At 39.2% G+C, this 15,838-nt stretch overlaps 1 protein-coding gene across 1 annotated transcript in view; it reads right to left on the bottom strand.

The window, feature by feature from the left end:
* Positions 1-15,838, bottom strand: part of PLCL1 (phospholipase C like 1 (inactive)) — a 400,507-nt gene that overhangs the window by 110,573 nt on the left and 274,096 nt on the right. Inside the window, exons 2-3 of the mRNA XM_089671701.1 lie at positions 6,670-9,141; positions 5,408-5,611 (exon numbers count right to left, since the gene is read on the bottom strand). Coding sequence (XP_089527827.1) covers positions 5,408-5,611; positions 6,670-9,141 — 2,676 coding nt within the window. The remainder of the gene's footprint in view (positions 1-5,407; positions 5,612-6,669; positions 9,142-15,838) is intronic.

Genomic DNA, 15,838 nt, shown 5'->3' with positions numbered 1-15,838 from the left:
GACAAGCTTGGTAGGGACATCCTGTGTTCAGTGTTTTGTCTCTTTGAGTACCTTGAAAATGCTTTGCATGCATTTTTCATGATGAAAAAAAGGTTCTGGACAGCATTGGGAACTTGAAGAGTTAAAAAAATTTTTCAAATGCAAACACTTATAAACGTGATTTGCCGCGTTCTGCATTTGAAACGCTGATAGAATTGACTGCTGAACGCAAGTTTTCTGCATTCAAAAAAAAAACTGTAAACTCAAATGCCTGTAAACGAATATGTGTACATGGACACAGGAAAACATTAAGGTGAGTTCAGGGGCTGCTGAAAAAACGCTGAACAGCTCATAAATGTGAGTTTATCAGCTGCAATGCACATGAGCCCTAAGAGTGTTTTTTTTTCCTGCACCTTTTAGCATTTGTAGTCTACTTTAATGTACTGTATAACATTTTTTTTTGTATGGATAGGGCTTTAATTTGTTTTTATTTCCTTTGTTTCTACTGGGATTAAATAGTAAATAAAATTAGAAAATAAAACATTTTCCTGTAAGCCTTTCCAATGCAACGTTAACATAATTTGCGCAACCTCATATATGTTTAAAGAAAAATATAATCACAAAGTCTGCTGATTAAAATGATATCACATTACTGTGACTTTTATATAATATAGAGAAATGGTAAAGCTCAAAGTGAACACCTGAATTTTACTTAGGAGCTTTATTCCCCTTTTGATGTTACACTGATGCACGCAGGGGAGGAAAAAAAGGTTTGCGAAAATTGTAGAATTACATTAAGATAAGATTACGTCAGGTTGACAAGGACACAAACTAGATAGGTTTGTGATCGCTAAAAATGGAAAAGTTATAATGACATTACGTTCACATGGGCAGTTGATGTTTGGCCAGTGAAAGCAAATATCATCCAGATCATCTGACTTTGTTGTTGGTGCATAGGGCTCAATATGATGAGGGAATATTTTTCAGATAATATTTCCAGAAAGCCAAATTCACGTAATCTCATACTGTACATGATTCTGGCTGCAAGGATCATAATTGTGCAATGCTGGAACTAGTCAGTAATAACTTTTGATCATGTTAAACAAAACTTGAACTGGATCACAATTAGTGATAAACTTTCATGTACCCTCCATGAAAACCAAGCTAAGTTTGATAAGACATGGCAACCATGGATACAATATCTGTCATTGGACGAGTGAGGTTAAAGTGTTACTAAACCCAAGACCCTGCATTCACTCTATCTGGTCTCCCACAGTACACAGCACATGGAAGTGCAATTATTTTAGTAAATATAAACTACTAAATACATTTTCTCATCAGCAGTTACAGCAGTCTTGTGACTTCAGCTGAGCACTGGTTAAAGCTTGTAGGAGGAGTTTTCTTGCTGCTGTAGGATACAAAACCCCTGACCTCTGTGTGGACAGTGCTGATCACATGCACTGGCCCAAGAGAAAAAAAAAACTCTCTAGCAATACACATGAACGTGAGCAGCATGAGCAGAAGGGCTACACGTTCAGTCTGTCTTATCAGCGTGGACATTTGAACAAGCGGAGGGGCAGAGAAGTCAGAATCAAACAGCCTTTTTACACCATGCAGAGGATTAACCCCTTAGGTTCCACAGTGAGTATAACAAACATGTTTTACTGCATATACAGACTGATTTTACTGTTGTGGGTTTAGTAACATTTTAAGTACACACGGGCCATATATCAGGCAGTATCAGCTGGTTCAACAGAAACCGAACGACATTCGGCCTGTCTGTATGGCAGCTGGTTCGACTTCTGTCGAAGGGGCATGACCAAAAAAGGTCTGCCAATCGACTTCTGATCAGCGCTCTCAGCCTGTGGCTGAGGGTGCCTACCGGTGTGTTCTGGCGGGGGGGGGCAGTCCAGCTGTCAAAACACAATAGCACAGCAGGGGAGATCGCTGTACTAACATTGCTTTTAAGCATAGGGGAACTTTAAATGAATTTCAAAAGATTTGAGCACTATGACTGTAAACACACGGTTGGTTACCGAATTGGTGACAATATGAAATATGAAACAAGCTTGGGAATGTTGGAGCAACATTTTTTATGAGATTTCCTTTCTTTTTTTTCTTTTGGACCAGAGGAATTGGATCAGTTAGAATGTGTAATGTTTTGAATATGTAATGTTGGGTTTAGTCTGCTATTTTTGTTATTATTATTATTATTGTATTTAGATTTTTTACATGTGTTTGTAAGGGAAAAAAACTTTTTCAATAAAGAAAATATGGAATATAGAAAAAAAAAGTTAAGTTAAAAAAAGTTCAAAGCAAGCTTACATTTATAGTCTCTTCTGTACCAATTGGTGAGCAGAACGGAAGATATGCAGCAGGACTTACTAAAGTGAACCTGACATGTCACATACTAATCCAGTGATATGACAACCAAGAAGGTACCTCCAGATGCCTGTATGTCAAATCTTTACTCAGTGTAGGCACCCCGAGTATCCCAACATGCCTGGATACTCTGAAATACACTTACTTCCGGGGTCAATGGAAGCTTTGCCCTGCTCTTTCCCATTTTCAAAGCCTTCCAACTGGTGCATCACTGAAATGGACAGGCTCACTGGCCTATAGTGATTCTTAAGGGACAGGACGGGGTGGCTAGGCTCAGGGTGCTTTCACTGAGAAAGGACCTATTCCACAGAGATGGACAACACTGGATTAAGTAAGCAACACATCAGGTTGTATTTTTAATAAAAATACAAACATTTTTACAATTTATATCAAAGAATTTACAGAATTGAATTCTATACATTCAGCCCTATTTCAGTATAAGGTCAATGCTAAAGAAGACTGTCAGCTTTTTTAAATTAAAAAATAACACATTTTTTCCTTGCATCAATACAGCAAAAAATGGAAATGGTAAGGTCAGGCCACACTTTAAACAGAGAATTTAATAATGAATAGGGATGATCAAAATTTTAAATGTCTGCCTAAAGTGGAACTCCACTCCTGTTTGGAAAAAAATAAAAAAAGTCAGCAGATACAAATACTGTAGCTGCTGACTTTTAACAAACAGGTACTTATCAGTCCAGGAGTCCACTGCTGTCTTAACTAAACTGATTCCTCACCGGGTTTCAGATCCCTGGCACCGCCATCTTGGATGTGGGAGCTGGCTGTGACTTCCTTATGTCTCACAGCCTGCTCCCCAATGCACATGATTGTATGTTGCTCTCAGACGGGTTCCACTGCCTCCTTGGGCGTTTGACATGTTCCAGGAGGTTGTGAGTGGGGAAGAAGGGGTGGTTGCCCAACCTGATGTAAGAAGGCAATAATTGCGGAAGTGGGAGTGGGTACCTGTCAGTGTACCTGCTCCCAGAAAAAAAAACCCACCAATTTTGCTATGAGGGGGGGATACGTGGAACTCTAACTTTTAAGATCTGCCTACTGAATAGCGTGAAAAAAGACAGGATACAGTCTATGACAAGTCCTTTATTAAAAGAAGAAAAATAAAAGAATTTCCCATGAAGCAGATCTAACTTCAATGACGATACCCGTCGCCACTGCTACCCGAAAAAAGAAAAAGAAAACAAAAACAAAAAACAGACTCCACTCCCGACCGTCTGACTGACAGTTCTTAAATATAAAGGGGCGGGGCCACCCAGTGACATCACACGTGGCCCCACTTACTTGTGACATCATTGACCTAGCATGCCCTGGTTGATGACGCCACAAGGGGCGGGGTCACACATGTAATGTTCACGGGTGGCCCCGCCCCGTACATATTTAATAGCTGTCAAGCCAGCGGAGCAGTCAGATGGCCGGGAGCCAACGTCGGGAGCGGAGCCTTTTTTTTTTGGGTAGCAGCAGGCATCGTGATTGACATTGGATCTACTTCTGGGATTTTCCTTCTTTTAATAAAGGACTTGTCAAAGACTGTCTCCTTTCTTTTTTCACACTACACTTTTTAGCGCGTACCTCGTACTCATTCACATGGGGGGGGGGTGGGCCAGGATCTGGGACCCCCTTACTAAATGGGGCTTCCAGATTCTGATAAGCCCTTCACCCGCAGACCCCACAACCACCGGCCAGAGGCCCTTGTCCCCCCTTCGCCCCAAAGTGCTCGCTTGTCTCCCTCCCCTTTCCTGACCTGCCGGGCTGCATGCTTGGATAAGGGTCTGGCATGGATTTTGGGGGGGATCCCCATGCCATTTTTTTCCCCTCAAAATCCATACCAGACCCGCAGGGCTTGGTAGGGATGGAAGAGGGACCCCACGCTATTTTTAAAATTATTTTTTAATTGCCGCCAATTTTTTCTTTTACATTCAGCTGTCAGTGGGGAACCCCGCTGACATCTGAAACATGAATACATGGTTTTCACTACTAAAATACCGCATGACTTCATAAAATAACTCATGCAGTATTTTAGTAGCATTTTTTTGTGAATTCAAATGTTTTTTTTTTTTAAATGCTATGCGGTATCCTACCACATACTCAGATGCGGTACGATACCGCTTAGTGAATTGTGCCCAGTGAGCCTCTCACCGGGCCCCCTACTGACCCTGGGCCCTTTGCATATTCCCTTGCAAAGTGAAAATTCTCTTGCACCATGAACAGCCTATTTGCCTTTAGTTAATGAGTCCCTATGTCTGCATTTCTCTTGAACATTCTATTTGCATTATGGGAATCTACCATGAATCTTGTGATGAGATTTTAAAGTGAACCTGTGAGAATAGAAACATGGGAACTGACACTGTTGAATGAATTTTAAAGTAATCAGCTTTCATTCAGATCCTGGCTTTCTTGCCTAATAAGTCACTGACATGAAACAAGAATGAAGACTATGAAGTCCAAAAATCCAGACTCCTGTCTAGCATACTTTTCCAATATCACAAACAATAGCTAAAAAACATTTTTTTCTTTTTTTTTTTAAATCAGCGTCTGGTCTCGTATTTATCTTTCCAGGTTTCATTTAAGCACTTAACCTGTTGATGGTACGCAAATATGCAGCCTCTCGGTGGATGGGCCTTGACTCCAAGCGGCCACATATTTGCATACACAAAAGGAAAAAACATTTTACAACCACTTTAAGACACAGAAATGTTTGTTCAGCTATCTATGTACTGCTTCTTTTCTGTTTGGCAATCTAAGCAGAGGTGAAACAGTACAATGGCAAAGGAAGCATTTTATTTCCTCAACCTATATTCCTGAATGCACATCTCTTGCCGTCATACATGGAATACTCACTACATTTTTCAATGTTTTATATTGCATCATGGAAACACCTGAGCTCACAACTTATTTGCTTGTTTGAGCAGCTGTAAGCCTTCTGAGCAATTTCTAAAAAAAAAGTGCACTAACTTAAAGCAGTTGAATATAGAATAATAGATCACCCTTTAAATTAATAATAAAAGATAAATCATACATGATCTCTACAAACCATTTCATAGGCATTGAGCAGTTTCTTCTGAACTTCAGGCATCGTTCCTATAGGCTCCAAACTGGGGTACGTATCTTTCATGGTGAGGTTTACTGTAGGTGTGTTGTCACTATTCACTAGACGTGATACTAGGGAAAGCATGCACTGCTTGAGGGTAGAGCTGGTGGGAAGGCCACAGAGTTCCTTTAAGGAAACCAATGCATTCTAATGAGGAAAAATTGAAAAAATAATAAATTAATACACAATCATCCCATAATACACTTAGATAATTATTACAACTATGAGGTTAAGGTATTTCAAAACAGTGGACTCTGCATTCACTATATCTGGTCTCACGCAGTACACACAACATGGAAAGCACTTTCGCCTGGCAGTACTAGGGTCGTTGGTTCGAATCCCAGCCACGGCACCTCCTGCCTGGAGTTTGCATGTTCTCCCTGTGCCTGCGTGGGTTTCCACCGGGTACTCCGGTTTCTTCCCACACTCCAAAGACATGCTGGTAGGTTAATTGGATCCTGCCCAAATTGGGCCTAGTATGTGTATGTATCAATGTAAGTTAGGGACCTTAGATTGTACACCCCTTGAGGGTTAGGGACTGATGTGAATGTATAATATGTGAAGCGCTGTGTAAATTGATGGCGCTATATAAGTACCTGAAATAAACAAAATCAATAAATAAAATTATTTTAGTAAATATAAACTGCTAAATACCTTTTCTCATCAGCAGTATACAGCAGTCTTGCAACCTCTATCAGTGTCCAGCTGAGCACTGGTAAAAGCTTGTAGGAGGAGTTTTCATTCTGCTCTGACTGTCCTATGAGGCTGCATAACCCCTGACCCTCTGTCTGGACAGTGAGGTGCTGATTGGCCCTGAGCGGATCACATGCACTCTCCCAAGAAAAAAAACTCTCTAGCCATACACACTAAACTGATCATGTGCATAGTGACTCACAGAGCTCTGTACTATTAGCAAATGGATTGAGGGCAGTAGAAGGGGAGGATCAAAGAAGACAGGATCAAACAGCCTTTTTACACAATGCAAAGGATTAACCCCTTAGGTTCCACAGTATAACAAGTATGTTTTTACTGCATATACAGGCTGATTTTACTGTTGTGGGTTTAGTAACACTTTAATACTAAAGCTGGTCATAGAAAGAAGTTTGAGATAAAATAAAAAAGTGTCATAATAAAGTGGAAAAAATACACATCCAAACAAATCTATATAGTGTCAAGTATATACTTTCAATATTAAAGAAAATCACCTGCATGTTTTCCTTGACATCAGTGGCCTCCCGCAGTGGATGAACAGCAAGTTTGAAGATGTCATCTACAGTTTTAAGACCAGTGTTCCTCAGCATTGTGTACTCCCTGGCTTTCTTCCCTATCCTGGCAGACAAACCACGCTTTTGAGCTTTTCCTCCTCCTCCCCTGTTGGTAATTGCAATATGAACAAACAGTTTAGCATGTTCCATTGTGTCTCCAACAAATGATCGCAGGGGCACATGTCTGTATCCTGGCTGTAAGCACTCAATGGATACAGTGTACTGACCAATAAATTCATCTCCAATGTAGTCATCATCAAGAACCATGAAGCGCACCATTGCCAACTCCGGAAGGTTTATCTGGAATTCAAAACTCTCATCAAAAATTGGGTTGTCCCCATTTTGCTGCATGGTTTTAGTCCTTTGTTCAGCACAGTCTGCTGGAATGCCATGAATTTCAATGCATACATATGGGTCAATCACATCACCTTTTGCACATGCACCTTTTGGCTTTGGAAAGTTTTGTCCACTGATGACTTTGATGTGGAGAACCTGAGGGGATACACCAGGCACAACGCCTTTGGTGTTTGCACTGAAATAAGATACTTCATCTCGCATAATAGATGGTCGAAGGACATACCCACATCCACCATTTTGAAGAAACCAGCCAATATTGAGATCCATCATTGGGCCTGGGGTCTGATAGTTCATAGCAACAATCTGACAACCGCAGTTCCAAAAATCCTGTGGATTCATATTACTTGAATCGATCCGCATTGGACTTGGATACACCCTAGATAAAAACTTTTTATTGTAATTTACAAAGTCTTCAGGATACTCATTAGCAATTCTACTAGCCTGACTCTCACTAAATGAGCAAATTTCTCCATAGCTTTGGCTTTTCATAGAGACATCAAAATCTTTGTATTGCACTGATTTGCAAATAGATACTAAGTCAGACAGCTCTCTACAAAGCTTGATCAGTCTCTGTTCACCAAAGTAGTCCTCTGACATTCTCCGAGACATTTCAGCTTCCTCATCTTCATCTGTCACTTCTCCTTCTAAGAGGTCAAAATCTGAAGGCAACTTTTTGCCTTTTACAATAATTTTCTTCTTTAACTTTTCAGGAGATGGAAGATAGGACTCTGCTGGCATAGGCATTTCAGTGTACAGTTTGCTTCCAAAGATCTTCTTCATATGTTGCACCATGACCTTTTGCTGCTGTACTGAGCAGTGGTTTCCAATGCAAAGAATAAGCGGGTACTCAGAGGAGATGAAGGCATATTTGTTTACAACCTCTATGACATTACGAAAGGCTAGTGGTGAAGTCATACTGTTGCGATTGCAGATGATGGGCTCATTGTCTGGTCCATCACTGACATCCAGTTCAATGCTTCTACATGACATTTTTAGAGCTCTCACATAGCCATTTATATCTGCTGGACCTCTAAATTGGTCCTCAATTAAGTATGTATTGTGTGAGGAGTTGATATAGTAGTGTGATAGTGGTTGTGTCATGTCCTGGTTAACCTTTTTGTGGAGAGGATCAAATATATCACATTCTGGGGATAGCAGATACTTAGTAAATCCATCAATGGTGAGGAACCCCTTTACTCGACCTTCCTGAGTAAGTTCATACTTCTGTATGATATCCAAACACATTTGTTCAGTCACCTGAGTCATACCTTGTTCAGATTCTAAAAACAACAACAAATCATTTGCATCTAAATATTCTTTGTTTTTTGAAATCTGAACCAGTAAAAAATACACTTCTGGCCTTGTGCAAAGCTCACTAAAAGCTTCACAGAATTCTTCTTTGGTCACTCTGGTGGTAAGCTTTTCTTTGCTCTTTTGGATTTCCTTAAACTTTAATCTAACTTTTGCTTCCTTGATAGCAGGGGACAGTTGTTTAATCAGCTCAACTGCTGTATCTTCTAACATAATTCCATTTCCATCAACATCAGCAGCCTCAAAGACAGACTTTAGCCATGTAAACCTTGGGGTGTTCTGGCCACCTTCTACCAAGTCCAGTGGCTGCTTACTGTGAGAGACCAAATATCTGAGACCTGAAACCCAAATGTTGGCCACATCAGCCGAATTAGCCACTAAATCCAATGATTCATAGTTCTCTCCATGGATTATTGAAAAAGCACTGTCCTCACAAATTTGGTCAGCTAGCCCATTATTCCTGAATGTTTCTGTGTTCTTGCCAAGCCGTATTTCTTTGATGGCACAGATATCCAACTTAGCCTTTTCGGGGTCTTTTTTAGATGGCTCCCAGCGTAAAGCCTGCAAATCAGTATCAAGTGTGAAGAAACGACTATAGATGCGGGAATTTGGGCGGACCTTCTTCAGTTCACAACCCCCTTGCATGAAGCTAATACAGTCACTGGCACTGCTTATTTTCTTCTCTGATGGCATGCTACTGAATGATACTGTTTTCTTTCTGCCAGGCTTTTGACTTGAAGGATCCTATAGAAAAAAAAAAGATAATAAAGGTAAATCAAGACAGATCAACGGACATGGTCTCAAATGAAGAGAATTTATAATATATTTAAACAGCAGACCATTGAAAATATTAACAATTTCCTTTAAATGGAGAAATGTATGTAATTCAACAGACATATACGGAAAACAACAGTTTACCAAATAGATTTGCAATTATGTGAAAACAGAACTCCGTGCACGAAAGCTTTCATTTAAATATAGTCCTCAATAGCCACAAAGGATATAAATCTACTTTGTGTGCACTAAATGGCATTGTAAACACAGATAATATCATTTTAAAAGTAGCACTGACATCATCACTGTACAGTGCATAGCCTGCGCAGAGACCAGAACCATAGAAGGGGCAGAGCAGCTTCAATCATTACAGGCTGCCTGCAGAAAACTACAGGAGGGGGCATAAACAAGACCATGCACCGTGTACAAGGCAAAAGGGCAGCAGTGACTGGTCTTTATTATAAAACCTCCTTGCACAGAGACAAAGTTACACACTGGATCTGGAAAAAATACACAAAGCACACCAGGATTCAAGAAGAGTTCATATGTTAAATGTATTTAGACAATGTTTGCTTATTCCAGAGTTCAGCTTGAATTATCATTGCAGTATTTCAGTAAAAAACTGACCTGTGAAGTGTGAAGACCACAGTAAAGCTATTGAGTTATGCAATTTGGAGAATTTAACCTTTGTGTCTTAATGAATTTCACCTTTATGATAGAATTCTAATTATGAACCAGTTAAGAGTAACATATCATTAAACCAAGAATTTTTCTGTGAGCGTATGTTTTTATTTTTTACATTTTAATTTGTGGACTGAACCTTGCAGGGCAGCTCCAGCTTTGTGATTCCATTAGCTCCTCCCCCCAGTCATATTTTTTAAAAGAGGTATGATTATTAATAATTTTTCAGCACAGTGGCTAAATGGTTAGAACTTCCACCTGGCAACACTAGCACCACCTGCCTGGAGTTTGCATGTTTGCCCTGTGGCTGCGTGGGTTTCCTTCGGGTATTCCAGTTTCACTCCACACCCACAATCCCAAGACACGCTGGTAGGTTAATTTGCGCCTATCTAAACTGGCCCTAGTATGTGTACATTTGAATGTGCATTAGGGACCTTAGACTGTATGCTCCTTGAGGGGTAAGGGACTGACGCGAATGTAATATATATATATATATATATATATATATATTTATATATATATTATGTAAAGCGCTGAGTAAATTGACGGCGTTATATAAATACATGCAATGAATATATACTATATTTATAAACATTTTATATATATATATATATATATTTTTTTTTTTTTTTTTTTTTTTTTTTACAGTAGGCAGTTTCCTGCAGTGACATCTGCAGGATGTATCAGAAGTTTCCTGCTTGCTCTGAGACTACCTATCACACTGTGAGGTGCAGAGCAAGTCAAATAGCCTCATGTGGCCACCTTGTATCAGGATTAAAAAGCCATTTGGATTTTTAATACATACTGTTGCTTATACTACTATATTTACTTATTATCCAAAAGAAGGTACTGCATGATCTGTCTCTTTCAGTAACTTTAAGGATAAGTTCACCTTTTAAGAAAAAATTATAAATGCACATTTTTTTTGCAGGTAAAATAATGCGCATTTACTATTTTTTTGTTGTTGTAGGAGCCTTGAAAGCATTGCACCTGTGATCAGCAGATTGCGGGTGCAATGCAGGATTCCTGTAGACTGTCAGTGTAAGCTGTCTGCTTGTACCTCGTACGAGTAGGCAGTTACATAATGACAGGAATAATCCATTAACTACCAAGAGCGCTCAATAGTGCCCTGGTAGTTCATTGAGAACTGACAGCCACAAAGGCTGTAGGTAATTGTAGTTTGTTCATTCATTCACAGAACTCTATAAAAGAATGACGCAGCCATATGGGCGGCAAGAGACAGCAGGTACGGGTAGAAGATCCCCGACCTGCTGTCACGGAGAGGGGGGAAATCGGGGAGCAGCTGCAGAAGCAGGAACATGTTATATGTTTCACCCTTAAAACGTGTGAAACATGTAGCATGTCCCCAAAGGTGAACTTATCCTTTAAATAAATATGTTTGCTAAAGATTCATCCAAAGTATTCATGAATTTGAAACCTAAATTACTTATTAATGTAAATCTAAAGACAAAGTTTTTCTGAAGTGTTCACCATAATCATCAAAGGAAAATATTAGATCAACATTACATATAGAAATAGTGAAATATGTGCACTTAGTGCTTAACATATTAAACACCCCAAATTAAACATGTGATCAAACTACTAAAACATAAAAAATGGTGAGGTTTACAAAGTCCATTCTGCAGTCTTTAAAGTGCTGGTGTGAAAAGATGGGTGCCACAATCAGGCTCCATGCACACTGGGCAGTTTAATCATGCTGGTAACGTTAGCTGTGTAAAAGAGTTTTTCAGCATTTTTACATTAGCGTTTAGCCGTGTCTTTTGCAGGGTTTTTTGCTCAAAAAGTCCAAAACACCGGTTTACCGCAATTTACCGCGTTTTTCAGCATTAGAGAGTTTTTACAGCTAAAAAACTCCTCTAGAAACCCACTAGGTCTGGGTTTTTTTTTCAGCCAAAAAACATTGATTACAGTCTATTTGTGCATAGGATAACATGCTGGGGAGTTTACTGGCTGTAGAAAAAAAACGTCAAAAGCCAAAAACAGCCGCTGTAAAAATGTCCAGTGTGCATGAGGACTAAAGGAAGTCTTAAAAGCAGCTCACTCCCAATGTGAGAATGGAGGCTGCTTACCAAATGTTGATGACCCTCTTTCACTGAGCGGTCAAAAGCACTCTAGATGATAAAAAGGCATCAAGATGGAAGATCCGTTCATCTTCCGAGCAATCATCCGGAGTGCTCCCCATATGGCAAGTATTAGATGTAAAGGTGGGAAAATCCTCCAAATAGCATAAAATCACTTATTAAAATATAAAAAGAACACAATGTAGAAAACTTAATGGAAAAAAATGGAATGGTGCTAAACAGAAAAAGACTAAAGTGCAACTCTCCACAGCCTTGTACACAGAGACTGCTTACCAGACCCCAGTAACTCTCAATCCCTCAGTGGTCTGTGCTTTTGAATAGGGATGCACCGAAATTTCGGTGGCCAAAACGTTTTGGTCGAAAACACTCCTTTCGGCCATCAGCTGAAATAAAAAAAAAAACCCACCGATACAGGTGCCGAAAAACCCGCCTCTCGCCCGCTGTCGCCTGCCCGCTGCTCGGTAGTTTTCAGCCTTACCTGAGAAACCATCGATCCCAGCGCTGAGCAGAGATGAGTGAAGGAAAGATGGCCGTCTCTCATCTCTATGCCCTTGGAGGACCGGAGCAATGTCACTTCCCGTTCCGGCCATTTTTTTTTTTAACGCACTAAATCAATGCTTTTTTTTTATCCAATGCTTTACAATGTAGAGGAGAGATGTGAGGTCTTATTGACCCCATATCTCTCCATTAAGAGGACCTGTCACTAATGATTTCTATCACAAGGGATTCATGCATTTCTTGTGATAAGAATAAAAGTGATTTTTTTATTGCATTGTCCCTTTTAAAAAAAAATTAAACAAAAAAAATAAAACATTAAATACAGTAAAAAAAAAAAAAAGTTTAAAGTGCCCCCCGTCCCCCCGCATGTAGTGGTGAACGCATACGTAGGCCATGCCCACATATGTAAATGGTGTTCAAACCACACACGTGAGGTATCACCACTAACGTCAGAGCAAGAGCAATAATTCTCGCACTAGACCTCCTCTGTAACTTTACACAGGTAACCTGTGGAAATTTTTAAACTATCACCTATGGAGATTTTTAAGTACCATAGTTTCACGCTGTTCCATGAGCGTGCGCAATTTTAAAGTCTGACATGTTGGGTATCTATTTACTCGCCGTAACATCCTCTTTCATACTGTACAAAAAAATTGGGGTATACTTTTTTTAATCAGTGTGTTTTTTTCCAAAAAATATATATTAATTTTTAAAAACTGCGCATTTTGGTTTCGGTTTTCGGCAAAATACATTTTGAGTTTTCGTTTTTGGCACCAGAATTTTAAATTTCGGTGCACCACTACTTTTGAATTATACATTTGGTTTGTATTTGCATTTATTTTCACCAAGTAAGTTGGCACACTTTTCTTATATGCATCTTGTAGTATTCAGTATCAGAGTACTGTGAATGCAGCTTCCCATTTATCAAGCTTTACCTAAGTGCAGATTTATTCCCCTTGGATGTTTAGCACCTGTACAGACGCTATTAACACAATCATGTGAGAAAGCCATTCATGGTTATCAGGAGGAAGCTGGAAGTTCATTAACAAAATAAATTTATATGGCCTGCAGATGCAACTGCAGCCTGAAGATGGCAGCATGTTTCTGTTTAATACGGTAAATGTCAGATACAATTACATCAAAACAGCTTTTGCTGGAATTACATTTTCATTTTTAACTGTGAATTGTCTAGTGAATCGACTAATCAACATTGTGGAATACAAAAGATAACTAAAAAAATCAGAAATGTCCTTATTGTAATAAAGAGGACCATAATGAAATAAAAGCCCCCAACATGCACACTTTTATGGCAGTGAAATCACCTTGCCCTTTACTTATATCTTATGTGGGAAGCCCACATCACTATATATTGAGAATTCAGGAAACATTTAAACAAACACTGAACTAGCCTTGACCTTTAAAAATCCCTTTAGATATAATCTATGAATAGGGAAAGGTGTGAAAAGCCTTTCAATGTGTTTAAACCATAGACGCACATTTACTTTCATTTAAAAGCTTCAGAACTTGCATTTTAAACAGGCACAAGATGTATTGTAGTGTTTTCAAAGATGAATTCCACTCATGAAAAATTAATTGTAGGGTGGAATTTGATGTCGGTTACAATTTATTAAGTTGCTACTTACATTTTGAGTATTTACAATCATGTTGGGATGTAAACACAGATGTAAGTCACAAGCCTATGCTCCTTATTTGAAGGCTTCATAAAAACTGAGGGCAGCCATCACATTTGCCGGCTTAGGTAAGCTGCAAATCACCTGGTCTGGCTGTAGTGCAGGGTGGACTACACAAATGTTTTCCTTGCTGTAAAACATTCGATGCGGTTCATCAGACAAGCACATACTAGACGCTTCATACAATGTCTGTTTCAGGCCTTAGATCTCCTTGATAGGCAAACAAATTAGTACTGGTATATCTGAAACTAGCCTAGGGGTATGATCAGCACAGTCCCTCTGCCCCGTAAAAGTAACCCCCCTTCCCCAAATCCCCCCAATAACTCAAATTTTACAAAAATCAAAAAGTGGTTTGGAGGCAGTAAAAGAACACTCATGATCTCCACTGAGAAACAACCACTGGAAGTAATAACTTGATTTTCAGTGTTGTGCTATTATTTAACACGTAAATTCTTTTTAGGTTTTAAAACTTTAAATTCCCACCAATAATTATTTCTTTGTGGATATTTAGACAGACAGCTACATTTTTTTACTAAGACATTATTGGCTCTACCTGTGTATAGGAGATGTTACATTCAAAATATACACGGTTAGTGAGATTTCCGAGCAGGTTTAGAAACGCTGCTTACAAATGCACATTTGCTTTGCATATGCAAAGCAAAGCAATAGGTCTAATGTAATGCTGGTCCCTGCAGATACTTATTACATACCTGGTATTTCTGGGTATAGAGGAGCACGTGACTCACTGCCTTTCCTCCCACATAACATTGGTTTGGTTGCAGAAGCACCCAACACTGTCACATAGGGATGAATCCTTGTGTAAGCTCAATGTGATGACAAAGTTAACATGTTGCTTTACATAGAGAAACATGTTCTTCTCTAGGTCAAATTTTTGAGGATTCAAATAGTATTTCAAGATAACACAGTATATTCTTAAGGAAGTAGCTAATGTATACTAAAAGGCAGTGGTACCCCAAATTCTTCTAAAACCTAGTTCAAACATTATATGCATTCTTGTCCACACCCTCCTTCCCATCTCTTACTGGGCTTCTCATATCATTCCTTTCATTCCATTCCAAATACAACTAGCAAGGACTTCTGAAATGACCAAGGTACAGTGCACATAGCGCTGCTCTCTGCAAAGCTATGTTGGACCCACGGAAGTATATGAAGAAATTTCTTCATGTATCATAACATAGATTTGTTCTGACCTGTGAAACCTTTAAATAAAGACATTTTGGCACCAGCATTATGGCTGTTATACAGTTACAATTTGGGGCAAAACGTTAAAATTAGGTGCTAGATTGGGGTGTAGGAGTAAAAGTACATATCATTAAGATTTCAGTTGTGCATAATACTGACCAAATATGCTGTGTAAATGCCAAATTGATCTAGACCGAAAAGCTTTGCACCAATGCTCCAGACCAAAGACAGCTGCACAAGTTTTATGGAGAAAAAAAAATGCACCAGAGAAGCCCAAGCAACCAGTCCACTGATTAAATCAACCCCTTTAGAAACTGCAAATAGTGGCCAGAACTTAAATCAGCAAATACCCACAAAGGTTGTGCTTTGATGCATGCTATATAAATTGAAATATAATAATATGAATGACAATCATGCAATATGTTGGGCAGCACTGAAAAAAGAAAAGCACAACCAATCAGAATTTATATTTGATGTGACTTCGGCACAAAA

Source organism: Staurois parvus, unplaced genomic scaffold (assembly GCF_062004578.1).
Source record: "Staurois parvus isolate SC_StPar_1 unplaced genomic scaffold, SC_StPar_1.0 ptg000011l, whole genome shotgun sequence".
Classification (NCBI taxonomy): domain Eukaryota; kingdom Metazoa; phylum Chordata; class Amphibia; order Anura; family Ranidae; genus Staurois; species Staurois parvus.
The sequence above is the reverse complement of the archived record's forward strand: the minus strand, read 5'-3'. Positions and strand labels throughout refer to the sequence as shown.